The 25,980-nt window shown below is 45.5% G+C and overlaps 2 protein-coding genes across 4 annotated transcripts; both read right to left on the reverse strand.

The window, feature by feature from the left end:
- Nucleotides 1-59: 59 nt before the first annotated feature.
- LOC113126703 (methyltransferase-like protein 24) lies at nucleotides 60-5,498 on the reverse strand. Its single transcript, XM_026300783.2, has 5 exons — nucleotides 5,077-5,498; nucleotides 3,811-3,909; nucleotides 2,058-2,194; nucleotides 1,597-1,864; nucleotides 60-991 (listed from the first exon to the last, which is right to left on the reverse strand). The coding sequence occupies exons 1-5, from the start codon at nucleotides 5,392-5,394 to the stop codon at nucleotides 686-688; spliced, it is 1,128 nt and encodes a 375-aa protein (XP_026156568.1). The 5' UTR covers nucleotides 5,395-5,498; the 3' UTR covers nucleotides 60-685.
- A 2,048-nt stretch (nucleotides 5,499-7,546) lies between these two features.
- On the reverse strand, nucleotides 7,547-25,513 carry ahdc1 (AT hook, DNA binding motif, containing 1). 3 transcript variants are annotated; one of them, XM_026300848.1, is made up of 6 exons: nucleotides 24,950-25,513; nucleotides 14,578-14,743; nucleotides 12,924-14,252; nucleotides 11,078-12,798; nucleotides 8,924-10,688; nucleotides 7,547-8,165 (listed from the first exon to the last, which is right to left on the reverse strand). In XM_026300848.1, exons 3-5 carry the CDS (start codon nucleotides 14,130-14,132, stop codon nucleotides 8,930-8,932), a joined length of 4,689 nt encoding a protein of 1,562 aa, XP_026156633.1. In that variant the 5' UTR covers nucleotides 14,133-14,252; nucleotides 14,578-14,743; nucleotides 24,950-25,513; the 3' UTR covers nucleotides 7,547-8,165; nucleotides 8,924-8,929. The 3 variants fall into 3 exon arrangements, with proteins under 3 accessions (XP_026156633.1, XP_026156632.1, XP_026156634.1); XM_026300847.1 differs by having other exon boundaries at nucleotides 14,546-14,743; XM_026300849.1 differs by lacking the exon at nucleotides 14,578-14,743.
- Between the last annotated feature and the right edge of the window lie 467 nt (nucleotides 25,514-25,980).

A 25,980-nucleotide genomic window follows, 5' to 3' on the forward strand; every position in this document is an offset into this window, starting at 1 on the left:
ACACACACACACACACACACACACATACACACAAACTTAAGATCAGCTTAGGCATCACGTAAAACATAAATCATATGGTTTTATTGTGCACATTTGTAACATGATATCAGTGTTTACTGCTCTGTTATACAGTACATATAGTAGTACAGTGCAAATATGCATCAGTATAATGGAGCAATGACTATATAGTTCACAGTGGGCACAATCAGTCATAATATAGTTCACGTTTCCATTGAGTGTAAACAATTATTGCACATAAAATCATTTTAAAGCCTACAGAGATATACAAAAATACACCAAATAATCAGTTGGCGCTATATAATTTTACATACAAACTACAGCTGGATGTAATTAATGGGAAATGGGTTGTATGAAACAATAATACATGATACTTATAAAAACAGTTCTACTTTTTAGATAACGAAATGTGTTGCTACAATGAGACAAAATAACATCTCTAGATATAGTTAAATTACCCAGCATTGTGTTCTGTAGATACAGCAGTATTTCTGACTGTAGAGGATTAAAAAGGCAGATTTCTTGTTAATCTCCACTAGAGGGAGCTGTAACTTAAAGAACTCTGCACTTGAAATTCAAGAAATTCATTGCATCAAACTCCAGGTCCCTCCACCTTTTTGTTTTGTTTGAGGCCGTCCAATAATGTCTATTCATTCATGTGTGAGTGTCAGTGTCTTGTGTTGACCCAGCTCAGTGTGTAAGAGCTGTGAGCATTAGCTACAGTCTGTTTTAGGACACTGTGACCCCCTCCTGCAGAGGTGTGGACTAGCTTGAGTCCAGAAGCTTGAAGACCCTGTAGGACGCTGAACCAATAGTGGAGCACTTCCTCATTGGTTCCGCTCACCTCAAACCCTGCCCACTGCAGGTGCAATGTAGCAACCAGATGATGGACGTTCTGCAGAGTTGCCGATTCAATCCAATTCTGAAAAACTCGCCACTCAGCGCTGAGGAGGTCGGTATACAAGAAGTGGACCTAAAAAGAATAGAGAATAAAAAAGAATAAAAAGTCAGTATTGTCCTTCAGGCCTGCAGATTATTATTATATTCACAATACAAATAAAAAGTGTGTTACAAATTATTTTTATAGTTTCTAAATCAGAAAATTTCACTATGTTGATCTTACAATACCTAAATTCAGAAAGGTCATCCTAAAAACATGAGGTTATGCTCTTATTATTGAAAGAATTGTGAACATTTGTCAAATTACTATGACTTACTTTCTTACCTGTTGCTTTGTGATATGTGAAAATCAAATTCAAATCATTATTAATTATTTATAAATGAATGCCCTGGTGTAACTATTATTCTGTCAGCCAACACATAAAGAAAACTGTAGGTATGTAGTTCCCTCTTGTGGCTGCAGGATGCAACTGGGCTGGTGTGTGATTCACTCACTTAAATTGTTGCCATGGCAGCCAGGGATGGCGCAGAGCCCTGTTGCCATGGTAACGTACAAGTAAGAGAGCTTTCTGGGTACGTTGGGGTGAAAAGACTCTAAGGTATGTTTGTCTGGCACAGTTTCTCTACATTTTTGTGTGTGTGCATGCAAGCACGTATGTGTGTGTGTGTTTGTCTTACTGTGTGATGTCCCAGAGCTGCCATGATGTCTGCCAGCGTTTGAGAAACACTACCCTGGTTTCCTCTCGTCTTGTGCTTGCGCTTCCTTGGAGCTCGCCACTCCAGCCACATCTTGTGCTGACTGACCACGCCTCTGTCACCACGGTTACTAACCAAACTGTTGCCTAGGTGACCACCAGATGCATTGGTGTTGCTGGGATCAAAACTGTGCACTTCACATCCTAGCCCTGACACGGTCTTTAGAAAGTCTGCATCACCTCCATCCATGCTAGAGAGACAAAGAGAAACACAAAAAGACAGAAAACAGAGACAGGGGAGCACAGAGGTGGGTTGAAGATTATTGCATACATGATTTAATATGCATTGCATTGTTTATTCCAACTCCGGCACCGTTATGAATCTATAAGCACTGCAGCACATGCGCTGACAGATGCATATACTATAAAGACATATAAGCATACCTGAAGGAGTATGCAACACAAAGTCTGTCTGCAGCTGGAAGGAGCCAGTGCTCAGCACACAGCAGCCAGGAGGGTGAAGCTACAGGAGGCTGTGATGCCTGAGCCTGACCTGGAGATAAAACCCTGGAGCAGTTCAGCTGGAGATGGACAGGAGAAGTGAGGTCACATGAGGTGGGTTGAGCAGAAGTCTAATCAGTAACAACTAAATAGGAAGTTAAGAAGTTGTGTGAATGCTTGTGTGAAACAATTTAAGATATGTCTCCCACTACTTGTAGGTCAGGCAAATTAATTTGTGGTAAAACTGACTATTAAATGTACAGTTCATTTGATGGTAACTATTTAATAAGTAAATTTAAGGAACATCTTCATTTGTGGTAAGTTATGAAAGAGCCTTAAATAAAATCCCTATCTATACCTGCTTCCTTAACCAGGGTCACAGGGATCTGCTGGAGCCTATCCCAGATCTCTTTGGGTGGAAGGCAGGGGTCCACCCTGGACAGGTCACCAGTCCATCACAGGGCCACATAGAGACAACAACCTCACACACTCACACTCACTCCTATGGGCAATTTAGAGTCACCAATCAACCTGACATACATGTTTTTGGACTGTGGGAGGAAACCAGAGCACCTGGAGAAAACCCACACAAGCACAGGGAGAACATGCAAACTACACACAGAAAGGCCGGGTTGCAAACCCGGGACCTTCTTGCTGTGAGGCAACAATGCTAACCACTCACCCACCGTGCTACCCCTTAAATAAAATCAAACCACCATATTAGGCTTAATTAGTAAATATATTTTTCCCTCCCAGTTTCCCAGTACTCAGTGTTACATAAATCTTAATTCTTGTTTGGGAGTTTCCAGTCTGGAACTGTAAGTACTGGCACCAGACTTGGTAGATTTCTGTTGCCAGCATATCGACAGCGCCTGACTGATCATATTACTGCTGTGTTAACCCCCACACTGGAAGTCTGCACTTGTGGAAGTCAAGAAGTGAAGAAGTAGTAGTTGGAAAAAGTGAAGGTTTTATTGATTACTGTTACATCTTGGCAAGATCTAACTTCTGGCTACATTATCTCAAGGCCTCCTATGAGTCAGAGTGTGCTATGAGACCTTCACAGAGTGTCCTTATATATTAGAGCAGTGGTTCCCAGTATGGGGGTCCGGACCCTCCACCCCCACCATTGGGTCACAAGATGATTATAAATTTTATTTTTCAGACTGTTCTATTTAATTTTTTCCAAAATAAATTGTCCAATAAACTGGATACTGGATAGTTTTACCTCTTCAAGCCAGGAAAAATGATTCAGATTAAGCAATTTGATGGGTGAAAACTGCTTTTTTGTTGAACTGTGCAGAGACAAGTTTGATTTAAAGGGTCCCAAGCCAAAAAAGTTGTGGACTACTGTATGAGACTATTCACTTATGTAATAACTTACACCTTTATAATATTACAAAGAATTCTATCTCAGGGGTTATAGTTTTTTTTTCCTGACATTTTCACTACTTACCTGCACCACAGACCTGCAGTCTGTAGTGATTTCAACCCAACAGTTACAATACCACATATACATCAATTAGAGATGATCAGTGTCCACACTGTGTTACATCCAGACATTTGACACTTTTCACACATTTTCCAAACAATGAAGTTTTATAAGATTTTATTCATTTGTCGTTTAGTGAATTCCAACTATTTAAGATGTTTTGACAGCAGTACTGTGTTTTCTGTGGTGTTCTTCATTACGTACTTGTGGTTTGGTGATATACATGACGATACGGCTGAGTTCTGCTGTGAAGGACGGCTCGTCTGCCGCCCACGGTTGCATCTGTAGTGCTCTGGGTCCAACCTGGGCGCACACACACACATGCATGTCAGTATATTGATACTAAGGGTGCGAGGAATAGCAGCAAATTCAGGGGAATGTGGAAAGGGGGTTGAATAATGCATAGTAATGACAATAAAGTGTGTGAGTGTGTGTTTATACACCCCGCTGGCCCTGGTATGAGTGCTGAGGAGTCAGGTCACATGCTCTGACCTCAGTCCTGCTGGTAACACACTTGCCCGAGGCACTGTAACATACAAACACACACTCTTACAGAAAGCCCCCCCACCCAACTAAGACTGAACCCTCTGGTCACTATAGCAACCTCAGCAGGGAGGGTGGGGGGCTGATTCGCTAGAATGAGTCAGACTTTAGCCTTGGGCAGAGAAAGAGACAGTGAGAGAATGAAAGAGGATGAAAGAGAGGGGGTGCGAGGAGTGAGGGGAAGGAGTTCGAGGTAAAGAGGGGACAGATGCACCAACACACAAACACAGCTGAAGGCTGAAGAACTATGCAACTAATAAGAGAGAAGTGAACTGGAGTGAGTGCTGTGCTCGCCCGCTGCCCTCACCTGTTCCATCATGTCTGTAGCCTAATAATGTGCAGAGCTGTGCACAAACTGACCCAGCATAATGAACGAAACGGACACGGAAACAGCACCAGGGTACAACTTTTTTTTAAGGACAAGTACACTCAAAATAAAGATTCTTGGCTCTGATAAACATTCAACAACATTTATAAGTAAAATTTAACCTAAATTTATATTTTCAAATGTGTATTCATTCATATATATGTATATATAATATGCTTAAGTAGAACCTGAATGTACACGAGTCAAATACACTTTCTTTGAGTAAATGGCACTAAACGTGGGCCCTTATCTTCAATGTATGTAATAAAACTGGATGGAAATTTTACATCAAATTAAATGAGCTACATAAAGTGAATATTTTAAACATTAATACTTTTTAAGGACATGTATAGTACATCCTCCACTGACTAGTGTACGTTTTCAATTATGTTTTATAGGTTTTAAGGTAAGAAATATGGTAAATGACGTGTGAGTGAATAAATAGGTGATGTCCTATGAAAAGGTATAGGACTGTATGTGTTGGCCTGTGTCACTTTTTTTAACAATAATGAAAACTTAAATATTTAATTAAACTTTATCTCTCGTGCTATTCTACTTACCTGGCGCAAGTGCATCTCGTTCTCATCCTCATAAACTCCCGCCTCCTCCTTCCTTTCTCCGTCGTTCACCTCCTCCTCTTTCTCCAGACCCGGTCCCCGGGTCGTGGGTCCCAGTTGGCGTGAGTTCCTCTCCGGTTCGATGCTGATAACGGAAAAAGCAACCGCGCCTTCCTTCTCCTCCGCCCCCGCTCTCGCTGCTCGAGGTAGAAGTGGCCCGGCGACGAGGAGCTGGAGAGCCAGGAGAACCGGCGGGATTAAAAGGAGGATTATTCCCGAGCGGAGACCACCGCGGCCCCACCACCGAGCACAGGTCCGCATGCCTCCGCCGTGGTGGCACCGGGGAACATCTCCGGCGCGGTGCCCTGGGATTCAACTTTTTTTGTGTGTGTGTCCTGTAGGGTAGCGAGGAAAGTCCCAGCTGAGAACTCCCCTCCTCCTCTTTCCTCCCAGACCTCCTCCTTGTTCTCGACCCCCCGGGGAAAGTCGTGATGACGAAGCGCATTCCTCGGTCCATGGTGGCCTTCCACACACAGCGACAGCCTTTTTATTGAATCCACAACTTACTCATAGTGATTTAAATAAGCGTAGATCACACTTCTTACATGCCTTTTAACAAAGGGCCTAAAGGTGAGGGACATTTCTTTAATTCAGTTCTACAGGGCTGCCTCCAGAAAACACCCAAACTACATCAACACAGACGATCATCCCTAGAAAAGTTTATTAGTCTTATTTAGCACATACTTAGACCTTATTTGGCTGTGGCTATTTTTAGTTTTAATATAGGCTCTTTTATTATCTATTTGATGTAGAGCATTTTATCAGCTCTGCTCTTTGTCCAAACTCTGTTATGTGCTTTTAAAAACTTATCTCAACTACACTGATTTGACATCTGGGCCAAGGAGATTAATATTTTACACAGTAGACTTGTGATTACACTAAAATGCTGCTTAGAGGTTGACATATTGTACTTGTGCTGCTTTGACTACATTTTAATGACAATACTTTAATTTTGTTAATGCAGGACTTTTACTTATAATGGTATCACATAGTGGTATTTCTTCTTTTACTCACTATCACTGTTGACTTAAATGTAACAGGTTATAAAAGACTTGTGTCATTAAAACTCACTGGGATTATGCAATTCATTTGGCTGTTTGTTCAAATTTAGCCCAGAAAATAGTCATTTATAATTAACTGCTGTTGTTTTGTATAAATATGGTACAAAAGAAGAGTCTGAAAGAGAGCTGTTGCTGCGCACCCTCCTCCTCTCTGTCAGTCATGTAGCGTTGTTGACAGTGCGCGTCCCCTTCCACCATACAGTGGAATGTCACAGCAAACACATTTCCTCCGGCCATGTCTGAGTCTATTTAGTCAGCCTGTTGACAAACTGTACACAATATGCAGCCAGTAAACTCCCCCCATCTGCTTTCTTTCGCTCTCACACACTCTTGTCTGTCTGGCAATCTCACGCCAACACACAAGCTGCAGATGTACAATATTTGCTGTAATAAAGAGAGAATCCTTGTGAGGACATGCATGGGTCCCTTCCTGTCAGCTCTCTTCCACCAGCAGCCTTTATTCTGTGCTTTAATACATTTCCTTATTTGGATGAAGAATTTTGGAACAGTACATTTTTGTGCATTTTGTTTCAGTGGCTTTAAAACCTCTCTGACACTCTTTTTTGATTTCCTCAGTCTGGGTTCTTTCTTTCCCCTCCAACACATCCTCCCCTGCTCTTCCCGCCATCCATTCCTCTACTCCCCTCCCTTTCACTCCCTGTCGAATTGTGTCCTTGACTGAACTCTCTTGCTCACAGTCCCAGACAGCCTGGGCAAAGCTGAATACTCAGGGAAGCTTTAAAACACACATACACAAACACGCTCACACCTCCCCTAATCCCTTAAAGAAGCAGTATGCCATAGACGAGATTACCAATGGCAAGAACAGAATGTGTATTTAAATATTTTGCACCTCAGATACATACATGATATGTAACAGACAGATATACAATTTTTTTTCATCACAAAAACCACTAAACAACACAAGACCACAGAAAAAAGAAGGGAGAGAGTGAAAGAAAGAATGAGGCCCCGCCAAGACTTTGTGTCTGGGGAGCTTCACTTCTTTTGACCCCACAGGCATGCACACACACGCTCACGCACACACACATACACACGCTCACACATATATACACACACAAATACATGCATCAACTGCAGTCACACAAATACAACCTCCCCTGACTCTCATTCACACACAGAAAACAAGTCTCTTTGGGGCCATTGTATGATTTCAATGTCTCTTTCCCTTTGTAGTTAAAACAGCGAAACACAGGATGTTGAGTCTCCATGCTGCAGTCCCCCCCCCCTCCCCTCAGAGCAGAGAAACCATGGCAGAACGCTGAGGAGGGCATGTTGATAACGGACCTTCAGAGTGCAGAGGGGGCCCCTGGCTTGGAGCTTGAGTTGTATGTACAGATGCGGCTCAGATGCGGTTCGGGTTCGGGCACAAGACAGAAATGCAGTCAGTGAGTTGAGTGCAGAACATGGTTGCTGGTTTAGCAGAGGAGGGGAGGTTGAGAAAGAACAGAGGAAAAAAAACAGAAAAAGAGACAGAGCAGTGTGGTCCTAGTTTGTCCATATTGCAAATGTACAGAAGAGGACCAGAAAGATTTGGTGAAATACAGACTTCTGGGAAACAGAGTCCTCTGTGTATTGCAGCAGGACTCAAATGGGAGAGGAAATCTCTGTCCGTCAGCGTCTGGTATTCATCTTTCGGCCATTCCCTCATTCTAGAGTAGAGTGTGAGTGAGTGTACACGTTTGATATTATGTTAGTGTTTAGGTAGTGAATTCATCTGCATGTCTTTATCTTTGTGTCTGTGCATGTATGTATGCATGTGTACATGCTTGGGTACACGCTTTAAGTTGCGGTTGAGCTTGATTGTCAGTGCTGGAGAATTAAAGCTTTACTGTCCAAAGCTGGCAGCTAAATTCTCACCCTTCATTTCACAGTCTCTCACAAGGAGTCTCCATAACAAAAAAGAAAGAAAAATGTTTGCAAATCTGTAAAAGCTTGGACTGAATGCACCTGAAAGAAAAAAAAAGAAGAGAAAAGAGAACGAGGTTAAGAGAAACAGAGTAATATAAGATCATATTTCATATTTCTCATATTTCTTCCACTGGCAAAATGAAAATCATAACATAAACAGAATAAAACAAACATTGCTGCTTCAACATGTCTATGTAACCACATGTTTCAAATATTTGATTTGGTCCTGAAAGTAATGTGGTACATAACATGCACACGGTGGCATTGCTGCTGTTGCATTTCTTTATTTTTATTGATATACCAATAGAGCATGTACTTTACCTTAAGAATATGCCTGAACTTTCAAAGATTTAACATGTTTCGAGAAACAAGCTACCATACTGCCAATAAATAGACAACCATTTGCACTGTGGGGTCTTGCAAAAACAATGAATTCTTATTCTATGCTAATTGGATAAATCTGTTTTGTGAAACTGATTCTTGATCAGTTTGATCTCGGTTGATATTTCTATCAATTATTTATTTAACTAATTCCAGCTACCAATAAGTTATTAATCATCCAATTAAATATCAAGTAATGAAGAGCCTTGCCTTTAAATATATCTATGGCTGGATTCATTTAATATATAAAATATTTCCTTGCTTATTTTTTACTGCCCCTTTATTGTACTCATTATGAAAAAGTAGAATCAATCTCAGTAATTAAACATTACTATGACTATGTCTGATAAAGATTCAGTCGTGGTCTTTAGTTTTATGATGGTCATAATGTTTGTATGAAGGTTAAATAAACTTACCTGCTGTTACAGGCTGGTGACGCTGAAGCTGCTGTCATCGTTTGCTGGGTCCAGCAGCTGGCACAACACCCCACTGCCCTGAACTGCCTGGGACGGGTAACGATGTCCAACTCCCTGGTAGGATTGGTGGGACAGGGAGTAGCTGCTAGTTTCCTCCTGATGGGGTGAGGAGTCCAGGGCAGGTTTGGGGTAAGGGGAGTGAGGCAGATGGCTCTGGCGATGGCCGATGCTCATGGTGTGGGTGGTCATATCCCGCTTGTGTGGGGTCATGGTGGAGGGAGGGCTGCGCTCCTCATAAAGCACAGGTGCTGAGTGGGAGTGGAGGCTGGGGCTGGGGTTGGAGTGTGTGTGGGAGGCGAGGTGAGTGCTGGGGTTGGTTTGTGCGTTGTGGTGGGGCTGATTGCTGGTGTGGGGGTTTGAGTGGGAGAGAGGGTTGCTCTGGAGATGTGAGGTGGGATGGGTGTTGGTGTGTGAGCTCAGGTTTGCATGAGGCTGTGTACTGTGATGATGCGCATCGTGAGGAGTCGAAGTCATATGTGCGTGTGTGTTTGCATTTGGGTTAGAGAGTGTACTACCATGTGTATTTCTGTGAGGACTTGTGTGGGGGTTGCTGTGAGTGTGAACAGCTGTATTTGAGTGTGTGCTGTGTGAGTGTGGGCTGGGGCTGCCACTGTGTGATGTCTGTCCATACCAGTAGGGGGAACTGCAGTAGCTGGGGGAATCATACTGTGAGAACTGCGGGTCTTTTGGAGGGGGGCGGTGTGAGGGACTCAGTGCAGTGCCACAGTGAGGTGTTACCCGTGGTGAAGGAGAGCAGGAGGGGGAGAAGGTCCTGGAGGGAATGGGGTGGTACGACTGGGGTGGGGGTGGGGTGGGCTTGGGAGGGTAGGGGGGAGATGAGACACTGGGTGACAAAGAAGAGGAAGACTCTCCAGGGTATAAAGCTGGATATCGCTCCTCAGAGGAAGGTGTGGAGGGGTGGGCAGAATAAGGGGAGGGGTACTCACAAGGTTCCGGGAGGTAACTGGAAGGTGGTGCAGGATTGGGGGTAGCCAAAGGGGAGAGGCTACTACTGTCTCCACTATAATAGTCCAGCCCCTCCTGGAACAGCCCAGACCCCTCTGGAACTCCAGCAGTCACTACTCCTCCTGCTGTAGATGTAGAAGCAGCCTTGCCCCTGCCTTTGGCCCCTGATGGTCGCTCTCTCTGACATGGGGACAAACCCCCTCTACCTCCTCTAGATCCTCTGCCACGTCCTCCAATCCCTCCCCGCTTAGGTCCAGGGGTAGGAGTTGGAGAAGGACTGGAAGGAGAGTCAGAGTGTAAACAAGAACCCCCTTCCTTTTCTGATAGCTGTTCAGTCCGTTTCCTGCGACCACGGCCAGGTTTGCTGGTTCCCCCGCCCTGAAAGAGGACATTCTGGCTCCAGTTATATGAGGGCCCTGAAGCACTCTCATGCCAATCCATCATCAACTTCTCTAGGCTGGACAGACTTGACTGAGCCCCTTCTCCACTAACAGAGGCAGGCTCATTCTGTCTGTATGTGCCACCTGTGGAAGTAGGTCCACTACCAGTGGCAGCTGAGCCAAGATGTGAAGAGTCAGAGGAGGATTCAGATAGGCTTTCAAGGAAAGGCTGTCTCTTGGCCTTCTGAGGGGTGTAATTTGAGATATCCAAGATGTCCTTAGACTCATTGGAGCCATATTCACTGTAGCAATGATACTGAGACCCAAAGCTGTCTGATGACCAGCTACCGTAACCTTGTCTGAAAAAAAAAAACCCCATAAATTTAGCAACACGATATAAAACACACAAACATTAAAATGTAATAGCACATGGTACTTCAAATATTTCAGTCTTGGACTCCTATGCTAATATCTGGTATTGACTATTGATTAGCACTTGGTGGACATGATAAAGTTAAAAATTATGTGCTGGAGTGATAACATTTATATGAAGTAATTCACATCCCTGCTCTGGTCAAACTTTAGTTTGTATTTCACTTGTGAATAGAAATATTTTATCACATTCATATAAAAACTGTTTCATATCCAGTCACATTTTTATACAAAAAAAGCATCATAGAAATTTTCTGAAGTCACTGTATTAGTTTTTGAGCTTTTATATTACGATAGACTGCTGCAAGTGATTTACCTGTAGCTCCACTGATTGGAGTTGTACAGTTTGAAACCTTCTGGAGAGGAGGAGCTGAAGGGGCTTCCTTTGGCGACAGACATGTACCCTCCTCCAGGTGATGTGGATCCTACTGATTCCCCTCGCACCATGGAGGATAGACCTGTTGCAGAAAATCCACTATAGCCCCGCTTGGCTGCTGCTTGGTAGTTAGAATAACCAATTTGGCCAACAGGGATGGACTTTCCACTGCTGTTTCCAGCCCCGTATGCAAAGCTGCAGTCTGAGGATCTCTGTGATGCTGCAGGAGAAGAGGATGAGTAGCCAGAGGTATAGTGGCCATAAGAGGTGGGATGGGGGGAGCTAGGAGAGTGTGAGAGTGATGGAGGAGTAGATTTGGGATAGGTAGAAGTGGTGGGTGATGTTTGGGCAAGGCTGCTATAGCTGTACGGAGGCCTAGCTGAGGAGCAATGTGTCTGGGCTGAACCCTCTGCCCCAGAACCTGCACCCTTCGAGCTCCATTTTGAGAATGCAGCAGACCAGCTTTGACCAGCTGGACTGGATGGCTCATAACCAGGGGTAGATGAAGCTTTGCGGGGATCTGACTGCGAGGAAGAGATGTCCAATAGGTCTGATGAATCATCCGAATCTAGCAGTGACCGAAAATATCCTGCAAACAGGCCTTGTGAGTCCTCCCCTGCTGGCCCAACCCCTCCTCTTCCCCCTGGACCACTGAACGTACCTCCCCTTGCAACCTCACAGGAGGAAAAGCCCCCCCTTTGAGTTCCACAGAACTGAAACCCACCCAAGCCTTTCTCTTTATTTATACTCCCCTCCTCCCCCCAGCCCCCTGCCCCATTGGGCCAGTCCTGTCCCATGGAACCTCCCTCCCCTTTAAATGCACCATTTTTTCTCGTACGTCTCTTTCTGACTATTTTCTCTCCCCCAGGCTCAGTTCCTACAATACCCCCTCCCCTACCAACACCACCACCACCAACACCTTTGCCTCGTTTCCTAGGTAATCCATGCTCAGACAGGGGGCTCAGTTTCCGTTTCTTGCCAATGGACTCAAAGAAGTCACTGAAGGTGCTCTTATTTCGCTCAGTGCCTCCAACGCCCCCTGCTGCTCCACCTCTTCCAATTCCCCCTCCTCTGCCACCTCTGGGGCGTCTAAACCCAGTGAGCCGGTGGAGCAGGGTGGATATTCCAGGGTTTTCCAAGGGGGCATGAAAGCTTTCTGGCTCACTGGGCGTCCAGCAGCGTGGGGGAGAGCAGCGTCCTGTGGCAGGGGGCTGCCTGTTTAAAAAGGCCAGTTTCGACAGAACATCCCCATATTCTGTTTTCACATCATTAGTATCATTAACGTATGATGGATAAGGACAGGGGAGTTTAGTCCGACGCCGCCTCCTGGGCTTTTTGGGCTGCTCTCCATTGCTACCAGGATTCCCAGCATTCAGAGGCTCTCCTGGTATTCCTGGAAGAGCCTGTTTAGGTGGTCGTCCTCGCCTGCGTTTGAGAATAACAGGCAGCTCTCCCGGAGGGAACATCACCATAACACTCTTTCCATTGTTCTTCATTCGGAGAAGTGCAGTTGGCTCACGAACTGCCTCTGAGCCCTCCAAACCACCATCATTACCTTTCTCTGTCCCTGTAACTGTCTCTAAATTGGAAATCTTGTAGCTCTTCTGTCGGCGACTAAGACTGATGGGAATGCGAGCCACCTTGACAACAATCTTTCTCACCTGTGAAGCAGATGAAAGATCAACATATGACAAATCCAACTGTAAACTGTCTAAACATATATTTCATATATGGTTTATTTTGTGAAGGAGTAGCTACAATGATAAGAAACTGTAAATTGACTTACACCAACAAAACGTCCACGTCTCTGGTTACTGGGAGGACATACCCCCAAGTCCACACCAGGTTCCTCCTTCACAGTTAGCACAGGTGCAGGGATGGTGGATGTGTTCACAAATGGGAGATGAGGGGTAACACGATGAGGGAATGACTGGGATGCCTGACGCTGTTTCATGACACTTTTAGGACCTGCTTTATGGACAGATTTTGGTGCAGGTCTGCACCTAGATTTAGGCCCAGGTCTATGCCCGAGTCTGGGCCCAGGTTTAGGTATAGCTTTAGGAACAGGTTTAGATACAGTCAGAGCAAGAGCAACGTCTGCAGGGCAGGGAGGCGTGGGGAGAACAGCTTCTACAGACAAATTCTCTTCTTTCTGGCCAGTTGCCACCTCTTCCTCTTTAACCCTCCAGATCTTCTCCTCTAATACTTCATCATCCTCCTCTCCTTCCCTTTCCCTCACTGTTCTCTTTTCCCCATCCTCTATGCTTCGACGGAGGCGGGAGGATTTACGCAAGTGACAAGGGAAGCGGGGTCGTCCAGAGCTACGGAGTGCATACTTTTTCTCTGCTTCCACAGGAAAAGAAGAGGAGCCTGTGTTTGAATTTGGACTAACAGGAACAGGACAAAAGGTAGAGGGCATGTCTGTCTCTGCAGTAAGGACCGGGGCTGTGAGCTGATTGGTGGAGGCAGGATGATTGCCAAGTGCCAAAGACAGGGGTTGAGGTGATGTTGTGTGTATGGCCTCTGGTGTGAGAGTTCGGGGGTGTTCTGGCCTGACAGAACCCGTATGTGCATTAACTTCCATTTGTCCGCAATTATCCATGTGTGCATGTGAAACAGCTTGTGCGTGCACATCTGGGTCTATGTGAGTTTGCATGTTTCTAAGTGTCTCTGCAAATGTAAGTGTCTCAGTGGTAGTGTGAGTCTCTGTCAGCCTCCGCCGACAGGTGCTGTGCCCCAGCCTTCTCTGGAGGTGGAGGCCGTTGGCTAGGGCAGCAGAAGAGGAGGGAGCAAAGTGATCGGAGGTCACCGGTGCCAGTCCATCATTAGAGGAATCCTGGGACCCCTCCTGGAGCCTGAGCTCCCTGGTCCAGAACTCAGGCCCTTCCAGCTCCTCCAGCTCCCCCACACACCCTTTTTCCTCTGTCTGATTTCCCCCACAGCCCACTGGAGCCCCAGTTTGGCCTGAAAGTAGGTGATCTGACAGGCCACTCATTCAGTGAATGGTCTTGCTTGTAGTGGCGAAGGAAAAAGATGAATGTTATCTGTTGTGTGCAAATAAGTGTCTCTTCTTTACAGTTGTTGTCCTCTAAAAGCTAGAAGATGATTCAGGAACCTAAAGGACAGAAATAAAAAATATTTTAATAATTGGAGAGTCCACAAATTATATTTTTGCTGCATTTAATATGTTTAATACAAACTCTGTGTTTATAAATATTTTGGACATTGTAAGGTCTAAAACATAGAGCACATATAAAAATCAAACATTTGCATTTAAAATGGAACTGTGGTTGTGTGTTGGAATTGTCACTGTTTTTGGCAAGGGCCCATAAACTTAATCCGTAATGCACTCTAGTCTATTAACTGTGCCACCCACACGGCAGCATTACAACATTAGATTACATTTACCATTCATATCCTGATCAGTTGGTTGCTTTTACCAAATGGTTGTGGCGCTGATTCTGATTTTGATTCTGAGTTGAACCTCACTCTGTCTGCCTGACTGGCTCTGTTCTGCAGGGGATCATTGGGTCATCAATACTGCAGTGGAGAGCTCACATTCTTCTCTCTCTCTCCCCCCCTGCTCCTGTCTTTTGCACATGGTTGCTGGAGTGAGAGAAAGAGAAATGCAGAAGACAGACAGACAGACAGACATATAGAGGACGAGACAAAGAGTTGAATAAGATGGAAGAATGGGTGAATAAAGGGAAAAAAAGAAAAAAGGGAGTGTGGACAAGGGTGGAGCAGAAACAAAAAGAGCATAAGAGATTAGTACATGATGTCACAGCAGGCATCAGACCAGACTAGAATCAGTATTTTGGTGAGGGCTGCACCATCTAACATCAGATGCAATTATTTTGGAAGATGACTTGCAATACAGAAATTTTAAGTCTAATTATAGTTAATGGTTCATTATATGTGTGCCACTAGAATGTAGGTACACAAGTCACCTAGTGCCACTTTACCCTCCTATACTGGAACAGACATTGTTAATCATAACTAAATGATGATAACCAGACTCACAGAATTGGGTGATGTGTATGAGATGTTGTGCCACCTTTTTTAGTCTCACAATATTCGAGTGAACTGAAGTGCATCTTATAAAAATCCAGAAAGTATAATAAACAACTGATCAGTGGTGAAAAGCACACAGACAGACAGACAGACAGACAGACACACACACACACACACACACACAAGCTGCTAGCCACATTTCACTAAAACTATTCAAATGCATTACAAAGCATGGAGGGTGCAACAAGAATGAAAATGTGTGAATAATCGCAGCCACCAGGGGGAAGCAGAGAGGTGATGAACAGAGGTGTTAAGGGGATGGAGAGATGAAGGTGACAGAAAGACAGGAGAGATGGGGGGATTACAGAAACCCAGAGCAGAGGAGAACTGGAAGTACAGACAGGCAAAACAAGACGAATCATATAAAATCTAAACCACACGTTCTATCAGACTCACAAGTGACTGCATGCGTGCACACATTCAAAGACAAATGCAAGCATGTGTGCCCCATTTGCCCACACCCACATGCACGGCTGGCTCCAGCACTGTACCACACTCTCCACATACAACACAATCCTGTCCATCGTCAGATTTTTCTCTGCCTCCCTCTCCAACATATGGGTCTGATTAGGAGGGAAGGAGAAGGACAGAGAGTGAGAGGGAAAGAGGAAAAGAGAGATGGGAAGGGGAGGGGGTAAAAGACACTGGATGAGTGAGTGAGAAAGTACGACAGACGGCGAGAGACAGAAGTATAAGACATTGAAAGATGTGACGAGCCAGGAGGGATGGTCAAGTGGATAAAGAGAAAGAAGCTTATATGTTTGAAACTGGCAAAATGACGGAGGACAAAGTTTAAAGAGGTGAGAGGTGAGAGAAGCAAAGGAGAAAACAGCAGAGAAAGAGGATGAGGAGGAGTGGGAGAGTTTTGCCGTATAGCAGAGTTTTGGGCTGCACACATGGAGCAGAGCAACCTCAATGTTCTGCTGCTGTGAGGAATGACACAACTGGGACAAACAAACATTGAGATGAACACACACACTACACATAGTTTCTTTAACTGCCTCACCCACTCCCTCCTGTGCCCTGTGCTGTCTCGCTGCCTCTCTATCTCCCTCCTCCTCCGCTCATCTCTACCATTCTTGTTCTCACGTTCTCTCTTCTAATTAGCAGCATTCATTAATTAAGGCGCCATCTAACTGGTGTGTGAGAGGAGAGGACAACACATGCTTTAATTAAACATTGCTGCACGTGTGCCTACACATACATGCACACACTGTCAGTCACACACACAGCCACGTACCAACACACAAAGACACATGCAAATATGCCGCCACAGCTTTATCCTCCCACATACTCACACACTGATTTACACATAAAGACATGCATAGCACACATACACATGCTCACATATATAGTCATGCACAATTACACACGAAACAAAGACACACATGCAAATATCCCTCTACTGTGCTCTGCGGGGGGCATCCTGACAGGGCTTAGATGCCAGCCAATCAAACAATCCTACTGTGATTCATTGTTTAAGCAAACACTCCTGGCATTCATCAGCCACCATTCCAATATATTCACTGTCATACGTAGCAAATGCGTTTTGGTGCATTTTACTGTGAATGGCGGTGGGGCTGTGGAACACACAGTGGCGTAGTATTGTCTCAGTGAAAACAGCCGATGGTGTGTGCTGCTCCCACATGATGATCTGTTGAATCTGTTTCACAAACAGGAACTCTCATATGAATGATATTGTTTGAAAATTCTTGTCCTCGTACAATTTTCATCTGGTTCTGAAAGTTTTCGCTGCTATTGTGTGCTTTCAGTAAAGGCAACAATAACACAGCATGTCACACGGTGTTGATGCATGCATGCTAGTGTGAAATCAGAGACAAGAACCTGTGATTTTCCAGTTTGGGCAGTTGCCCTGTTGTGCGTAGTCTGGGAGGAACAATCATTCTGTACATGGTAGCTGTACAGCATATCTATTCTCTCCCCCATCTATCTCACTGCCACAAAGGCTTGCAGACTCACAGGCCTGCCAGCAGCAGCCCTCAATGAAGAACTAGACCCTGTGTGCGTGTGTGTTGTGTGTGTGTATATATATGCACGCGCATGTGTGTATGTGCATATGCATGTATGTTTGTGTGTCTGCAAATGTGCACGTGCATGAGTGTGTCTTCCTGGGTGTGTTTGTAAAAGCACTCACTGAGCTCTAACGGGTGTGCAGTTGTTGCTAAGAGACAGGCAGCAGCACCGAAACAGCATGGGGGGGTGTAAGGGAGGGGGGACATGGAGGGGGGAGAGAAAGAGAGAGAGGTAGCAAGAGAGAGGCGGTGAGGGGAGGGGGGGAGTTCCATAGAGAGGTTTAGACAGATAAGAAGAAGGGGGGATAAAACAGAGAGAGAGGGAGAGAGATGGAGAAAGTGTATGTGAGGCCAGGAGAGAGAGAGAGAGAGAGAGAGAGGTGGGGAGGGGGAAGTGGGTCAGGGGGTCCACAGAGACTGAGTGACACCGTGCAGAAACGCATCAGCCTCTCGTTCCTCCACACCACCTCAACCCTGATGCAACCTCAGCCTGCAGCTCCAACAGCCTCAAACCTACATACAAGACACGTGACAGAGCAAAACTTCAATAATGACAAAAAAAAAAAAAAATCAATGAAAAGAATTATAAGAAAAATAACCCAAAAGTCAGTCAACCACACTATTAGATAACGCGATGCCTACTGTTTTCAAGTCATCCGTGAGGTGTCTTCACCGTAAAAATCAGTAGGGAAGCAAGTCTGTCATGTTATATTCCAGATGGTAAACGTCTGTCTGACTTTGTCAATGAAACATTACACGTGACACCACACAGCATCACTTTAAAGTGGCTGATGAACTGTAAACACTCACTGTGTGTAGTAATCAAATCAAACACTTAACTATGAATTATAAGCCTCTGGAGTAAAGTTGTATGAGTAAAAAAAAAAAAAAAAAAAAAAACAAACGAAATGGAAATGCATTTCTAATGCATATTCACAATTTCATATCGATTTTAAACAAAAAACCCAAACTATTCAATTTTTTTATTCCTGTATCACAGAACACAATAACAGCCTTCTTTTGACATTAGCTCAGAATAAACAGAACCTAGACATCATTTTAAAATAATATGCTGAGAAGTTGGATTTCATGGGGTTCTTTCTCCACTGTGGCAGAGATTTCAGTATTTTATTCTGTAAACTGTGGAAAGTTTTAATTCAGCTAAATGAAAAACATACAGCAAAATTGAAGTTAGAAGGTCTAGCCTTGACCACAGTGCACTGTAGCACAACATGCACTAACAAAAAGCAAAAATTTAAGCATATCCAAACTCTTCCAGTTAACAGACCTGGGTTATTTGAGTGCTTGAGGTGTGTGTAAATGTGCCAAAGGGGGCGAGGAATGTTACAAACACACACATGGTATTACTAAGGCCGACATGCCTGCACAGAGATTACCACCATACACCGTTCAGAACAGAGCTGAACTCCAGGCTTGGGTGGGTTACAGCTTCATGCACTTGCACGTCAGTCATACAAACACAGTCCAACAAACACACTTACATACAGGCCCTCACCCCGCCCACCCACTCACACTCTCCTTCACTCTGACCTCTCCTCTCTTTCTCACCCACTCACATCCCACCTCCTGCTATCCCCCCCCCCCCCCCAAAAAAACCACTACCACCACCTCCCCAGCTGCAGGAAATTCCTAATGATCTCCATCATCAATGTGCGCACTGTATCTCCTGCCAAGAGCAAGCACACACACACACACACACACACACAGACACACACACTAAGCATATAAATGAAGAGAGACCAACACATAAACCATATGTGCAGAAAAACAAAAAGGCAGACAGACGTTCAGACACACAGACACACATCTAACGTAAACAGACTTCACACAGACCAGATACAGTGGTGGCTCAGCCAAGGATACACACAGGGGACTGGAGAAGTAGCTCAACAACACACAATCAGGACCCCCCACCCCCTCTGACTGTCTCACTATCTGACTGTCTCTCTCCTGTTGTTTCTGCAGGAACCTACATGTTGTAGTTATTTTAAGAGAAAGACCGTATTACCCCTTCCTCTTCCTCCCTCAACCCCCTCCTCACTTCTCTTCCTCCCTGTTCCCTCTCTCATTTCTCTAGCATCCCCACCCACCCACCCACACGCACCTCCCGCCTCTACTTTTTTTCCCACAACACAAGCTCCCACTCCCCAACAACCCTCCCTCATCTTCAACTCAGGCTGACACACACTCTCTCTCCCTCTCTCCTACAGGCAGTTTCCTGGCACTGCTGATGGCTGCCCCTCAGTCAGGTCATGTGACCAACCGCACCAGCTGGGAACAGCTAGGAATGTGCACATGTGCGCACGCAAAAACACACGTACAGGATAACATGCAAACAAGAACACGCAGGGATACGTCTGGAAACACACAAAATCACATGCAAATACAAGATGAAACCAACCACTTAGGTGCAAATACAGAAACACACCCTCTTACAGTTCATGCAGGTGCACACACCACCCTCACTCTCACACACACACACACACACACACACACACGCACACACATACAATGAGCTGACATATACGCATAAAGATGCATGCTCACAGTAACGCACACGTCACACAGTCACGCTGGTGTGAACTTACTGAAACACCTAAAAACAACACGTACCAGCACACACAAACATAGCCCTGCATATCAACCTCACAAACAGAGGACACGCAAACCAGATGCTTGGATCCTGACACACACTCAGACCTTGAGGCCAATGTTTTGGAGAGGGGCCTCTGTGCTGCGGCCCTGACTTCCTGACTCCTCCTCTTCCCTCCATACTCCTGTTCCACAGTTGCTGTGGGAGACGCTGCTGCAGCGCCCGTTGCCAAGGAGAAGGCTGCTGGCTGTTTGAACAACAATGGCCGCCTTGTGAACATTCCAACTGTAGGTACTGACAGCTCATCAGCCACAGCCTCGACATACACACCTCTCAAAAAGCACACACACACATGCTTCTCACACTACACACAGGCTCTACACCACTGTACCTCTCCAGTTCTTGGCCTCAAGCCTGAGCGAGGTAACACACTCAGACACAAACACATTCAGGCATGCACACAAGCGCACATACACACATCTGTGCTGGCTCTAAGAAATTATGACTTCTGCTGAGAGGATAAGAAACCTTTCCGTCCCCCTGTCTACCTGCATCTCCCTGCCATCTCTCTCTCACACACACACATTCAGTGCGCAGTGCATTCATCCATCTTCCCCCTTCTCTCTGTCTTTCTTTCTTATCTCTTTCTCTCTCCTCCTCCACAGCTTCCTGCTTTTCACTCTCTCACTCCTCACTTGCTCATCCCTGCCTCTCTCTCCCTTTCTGTCTCAGGAAGTGTGTGTTCTCACTCTCATGCACACACACTATCGTCCTGGCACGCACACATGTGGAGGACACGCAGTCACACACAGACAAGAGAGAGAGACACACTCACAATCTCTTTCTCTCCTGGAAGGTAGCGAATCTTTTCATCCCTCGGGGGCATACACTTCCTCAGAGAAGGAGGAAAAAGGGAAAGAAGAAAGGGAACTGGAAACAAGGGTGGAACGGGCAAGAGAGGAAAAGGGGGAGGAGGAGTGAGATGGAGACGAAGGGATATGAGAGAAAAGGAGAAAGGCAAGGAAGAGGGTGAAAACTGTATTCACAGCAGGGATTTATAAACTGAGCCTTTAGTTCTCTGATTATCTGTTCATATTGATAGGATGACATAGAGTTGGGTGGTGGTGGTCGGGTGTGTTGAGAAGAACAACTAACAAATTTCTGCTTATCCTCTGACTCACTGTTTTCCACACACATACCCAGACACGTTAGCGTGCGCTCGCTAAAAACAAAAACAACTCTGACACACACACGCATGAAGAAACTCAGGTATACTGTACATGTGTGCATATGATAATTTGAAGATAGGTGTGTGTGTATGTGTGTGTGTGTGTGACACAAGTGTGTGTTGTGTGCCAGACACGGAGAGATGCTTCTGTGTGAGTGTGTACGTCTGAGTGTCTGCGTGTTTTCCCCATCTCTCGCTCCTATTTAATAATTGAGCTGATTCTGTCCAGCTTGTTAGGGAGGTACACAGCAGCTTCACACTCTGTCTTTCTCTCCTTCTCATCCTCTCACGCACTCTATCTCTCCCTTCTCATCCTTCCATCTTGCCGCTCTCCCTTTCATTTATCACTTCTTTTTCCTTCCTGACCCCTCTGTCCTCTCTCTCTCTCTCTATCTGTCCCTTCCCCCAGCTCTCTTTCTTCACAAATCCCTCCTGTTCTTTGACCTCTTCCTCGCCTCTTGCAGTTTCACCACCCCTCCACCCTCCCGTGTCCCTCCACCCTGCTGCCCTCCATCATCCCTCTCCTCCTGCCTCCCTCTCTCCCTCACTCCATCCTCTGGAGGTGAGAGGTCGAAGCTTCCTCTCCACTGTCAGACTCAAACCGGCTGCAACCAGCCCTCTGGGGGGAGGGGTGGGGGTGGGAGTGTGTGTGTGTGGGGGGGGGGGGGGGGGGGGGGGGTAGGACATATAGGAAGGGAGGCAGGGATGAAAGAGAGAGATAAATGGAGGTAGAAGAGAAGCAAGAAGAAGGGAGTGACTAAAGGACAGTTACAGTGTGGGGGCAGAGGGGTTAAAGGAGGGAAGGAGGCGAGAGAAAAGAGAAGGGGAGATGTCTTCTATTGAGTCAGTGCCTTTGGCGCAGAGGAGTCGTTTTATGAATGTATCGTGTGGGAGGTGACAGAATGGAGCATACAAACACTGCTTACACTAATGCTAAATGGTTGCTCTGTGTGTGGGAGCATCTGTGTGTGTGTGTGTGTGTGTGTGTGTGTGTGTGTGTGTGTGTGTGTGTGTGTGCATTTGTGTGTGTGTGTGCATTTGTGTGCATGTGTTTGCTTGTGTGTGTATGTGGGAGTTAAACCACGTTTACCTGCCTGTGGCGAAAGCTATTTCCTTCAGGTGATGATTAGATTAATAGGAGTTGTAAAAGACAGAACCCTTTACTCCAAGGACAAAGTAATGACTAATTATTTTTGTGGGCAGCTCATTGCATAGCAAAAAACATTGAAAGTAAAATACTCCAAAAATGTCTTATAAAATTTGTTGTTTTTTAACAACGGAAACCTTGCATTACAGTGTCAGGGCTTTGATTGATTAAAAAAACAAAGAAACACCTGAACACATGATCTTTATCTGTGTTACAGGTGATGCTTAGAGCCACCTTTTGATAGCACTAAGCCATCAGAGGGTCGCTCTACACTCTAACCAAACAGATTCTGTCACTGTTAGTAGATGCAAATTATTTATGTGAATCTGCGCCCTAATATCAATTCTCGTGTATTTTGGGAGGCATTTCAAGTGTTGAGTAATAATGGCCTGACTCATTCACAACGTTGGTGTAAATTCCCTTTTCTTGAATGGCAGTAATATATCTGTTGTGAAGAGTTCAAAGAGGAGTGCCAAAATGATCTTCATTTCATTTTGACTTTCAAAAAACATCTATAGCCAAAAGAAAAAATAACTCTTTGTTGTATTTGACAAATCTTGCACACAGCTAGAAGCCAAATTCTTGAAATGAGATGCCTTGTAGTTCTGAGGAGAAGCCTGAGATTGTTTTTGGAGAAGCAGGATTGAACAGACTCAATCTCTGATAGGGTATCCTCTCTGATTTAGATTTCTGAAGCGCTGTTTGGCAGAAGTGTGCAATCTTAACTTAGGGTAAAAGATGCCCTTCCATAAATTATTGTGTCTTTCAAGCTTAATGTTTACACCTGATGCATCCATAGACTCTAGTAATTCTCTATTGAGCAATTCAACAGGTTGCACCAATCTCAACGCAACTCAAAACTTCCTAAAACAGCAGGACATCAGTGGCACCCAATAAGCGTACGTACCATTCAATGTTTAATGTGTCTGTGTGTGTTTTTACACATGTGTGGGTGTGCATACATGAATATGTGTGTCCATTCTGTCTTTTCCATCTCCATGACGACCTCCATATCAAGAGGACGTCTGACTACAGCAACCTCACATGCTGATAGGCAGAGAAAGAAAACAGGTGATTGGTTGAGCTGTCGGCTGTCATATCAGCAGGGTGTATCTTTGTGACACTGCAGCACACATGCTCATTCACACACACACACACACACACACACACACACTGGCTGCCTGTGCCATCAACCTACACGCCTACAAACTGCAGTAAGGCGCAAACAAAAGGTACTTCAACGGCACAAACAAACACACATTTGGAAATAAACAAGCGCATGCATCCACACACAGACATACACACCGACACACAGCTTTGAAACGAGATGAGGTGTGTTAGGTGTGCTGACCCTGCCAATGAGGACAGGAGGAACATCAACGGAGCTACAAGGCCGTTGCTATGACAACTAGCCCCGCTCACACAGGTAGGAAGCACAATAGGCCTAAGCTCTTATATGTTCACATTTTCTCTGTTTGTCACTCACACACACACACACACACACACACACAGGGGCATGCACTCACGACAAGTCTGACAGACAGCGGCTGCATGCCAAGGTAAGGCCATTTCCTTTTCATTCCAGCATTCAGAGGATTGAAATTATTCATTATGTCCAAGTGAACCCGCCAATAAGAGAACTCACTCTTCAACCAGCAACTGAGAGAGTGAGACCATGTGAGACAGACAGCCAGATAGACAGACAGAGCATCATTCTGCATACTAACAGCACCTGCACTAGGGTAGCCTGTGCACGTCTCCGAGGGGCCCTTAAATAATGAACTGTCACTGCCCAGACATTGACATTGACTTCTCTCTTCCTCTCATTCTATCTTCCTCTCCTCTTTCAGTTTCTCGCACACTCTTTCTTCCTTTGTCACCCCCCCCCCCCCCCCAGCCCCTCCTCCCCACTAAACCACAGACAAGAGCTGATAATCACCACCATGAGTATGCTGTGTCTCTCTAGCAGAGTGGTCCTGTTGCCACTGCAGGATGTGCTGCTGCTGCTGTGTCCTGCCTAACTGTCCTGACAGCTCAGGGGGGCTGCCCCAGGAGCTGGACGGGTGCTCACCGGGACTCTCCGTGCCTCCCGCTTACATGTAAAGCAAACATCTGTTCATCTCGACGCTCCCGGTCAGACCTGTGGTATAGCCCACTGGTATGTAAATGTATTATTAGAAAAGTCTCTTCAAACTCAGGGACTGCAGGGACAATCTATGGAGGCAGCAAATAAAAAGGCAAAATGATGTGTGTGTGTGTGTGTGTGTGTGTGTGTCAGCAGTATGACAGCACCTATAGGAGGTACTGTACACTGACGTCCTGCCTACACCTTATACATATTCTGTGATACTGAGTCTTAAGGTGAGGAAAATGTAAATAGTCAGATAAACAGGTGGGGCTACACGGGGTTAATTGAGCGCACATTCAACCACATTGCGTGTGTATGCGTTTGTTGTGTGTGTGTGTGTGTGTTTGAACATCATCATTAAAGATCCAACCACACACGCTGCAGCCCACATTAAAGCCCAGATGACCCAGCAGCACGAGCTGTACGCATGTAGAGCTCTGTCCGTTAACGGCACCGATGAGGTTAATGTTAAAGAGAAAAAAAACACTCAAAAAGAAACGTAGCCAGAGGTGCGCAGCACAGCTGGCTGAGCGGACAGTAAGCAAATTTTTTGCTGTTGTGTACACAAGACGCTGCACGCGCACTCACCAAGGGAGAGAGAGTCTGGGGCTCGCGCTGGCTGCTGGAGCTGTTCAGGAGTCAACGCTGGCTGACGGAGCTGGCAGCTCGCGCGGCTGTCGGTGACGGTGCTTCGCTCCTCTCTCCGCCCGGGTCACGGAGCCATTGCCTTGACGGCTGCAGCCGTCAGTGAGCATTGTTTCCCCTTCATCTGGTCGCCCCGCGTCGGAGGGAGATAGTCCTCCCACATCAATGTAAACGTTGTCTCCTCCTGCCGTCGCGCGCCACCGTCTCGTGCGGCTCAACGGAAAAATCGTTCCTCTGGCTCGCACCAATATCTGCACCCACAAAGCAGAGAAAGAAAAAAATCAAAAGGGGGAGAAATTAAACAAATAGGGAGAAACAACGTTGGTTCACGATGTTCTCTCCAATTAAGGTGCTGACACAACTGCGCTGGAGCCCTGTGGTCGGGTTTTGGTGACAGGCACGGGACTCCCCGGTATGCGGGAGGCGAAAATCGACCGTGCGCCCGTGCGTCTCTGCCTCTGCAATTCCAGCTCTCAGTCTCTCGTGCGCCCCAGTCTCCGCTGTGCCTCTCCAACGTGCCTGACTGTCAAAGCCATCCGGGCATCCGTAGCTGGCCTCACTTTACACCTCTGGAACTATGGGAAGAGTAGTTTATTAAAGACAGCGAAGAGCGCAAAAAACACCGAGTAAGAGCAGGTGGAAAAATACTTTGCCTGTGATAACAGTGACATATATTTTATAAAACACGTAGAAACAAATTATGTGAACATTTCAGCCCTGCTGTAAATACATTTTTAACTTTCCAACATAACTATTGCAGCTAACTAGTCAAAATTGATAACATAGAAGCGACTGAATAGTTGGTTTCAACTCATTAGCCCACTTTTAATTTTTGTGTAACTACATGAATAATACGAAAATAAAAATGCTTCCTCGTAGCCTCAGAAATGTACTTCATGAATATAAAAAAAAAAATACCAAAAATTTAAATAAAGGCTACAGAAAATGATCATTCATCCCTATATTTTTGTCTT

This window comes from Mastacembelus armatus, chromosome 11 (genome assembly GCF_900324485.2).
Source record: "Mastacembelus armatus chromosome 11, fMasArm1.2, whole genome shotgun sequence".
Classification (NCBI taxonomy): domain Eukaryota; kingdom Metazoa; phylum Chordata; class Actinopteri; order Synbranchiformes; family Mastacembelidae; genus Mastacembelus; species Mastacembelus armatus.

Bases quoted from the DNA above. Each gene is read 5' to 3' on its own strand.
- LOC113126703 (XM_026300783.2), bottom strand. From the start codon at position 5,394: ATGCGGACCTGTGCTCGGTGGTGGGGCCGCGGTGGTCTCCGCTCGGGA. The intron at 3,910-5,076 runs GTAAGTAGAATA...GTGTGCGCCCAG, and splicing joins ACGAGATGCACTTGCGCCAG to GTTGGACCCAGAGCACTACA. The intron at 1,865-2,057 runs GTATGCTTATAT...TTGTCTCTCTAG, and splicing joins TGTGTTGCATACTCCTTCAG to CATGGATGGAGGTGATGCAG.
- ahdc1 (XM_026300849.1), bottom strand. From the start codon at position 14,132: ATGAGTGGCCTGTCAGATCACCTACTTTCAGGCCAAACTGGGGCTCCA. The intron at 12,799-12,923 runs GTAAGTCAATTT...TCTGCTTCACAG, and splicing joins GACGTGGACGTTTTGTTGGT to GTGAGAAAGATTGTTGTCAA. The intron at 10,689-11,077 runs GTAAATCACTTG...TTTTTTTTTCAG, and splicing joins TCCAATCAGTGGAGCTACAG to ACAAGGTTACGGTAGCTGGT.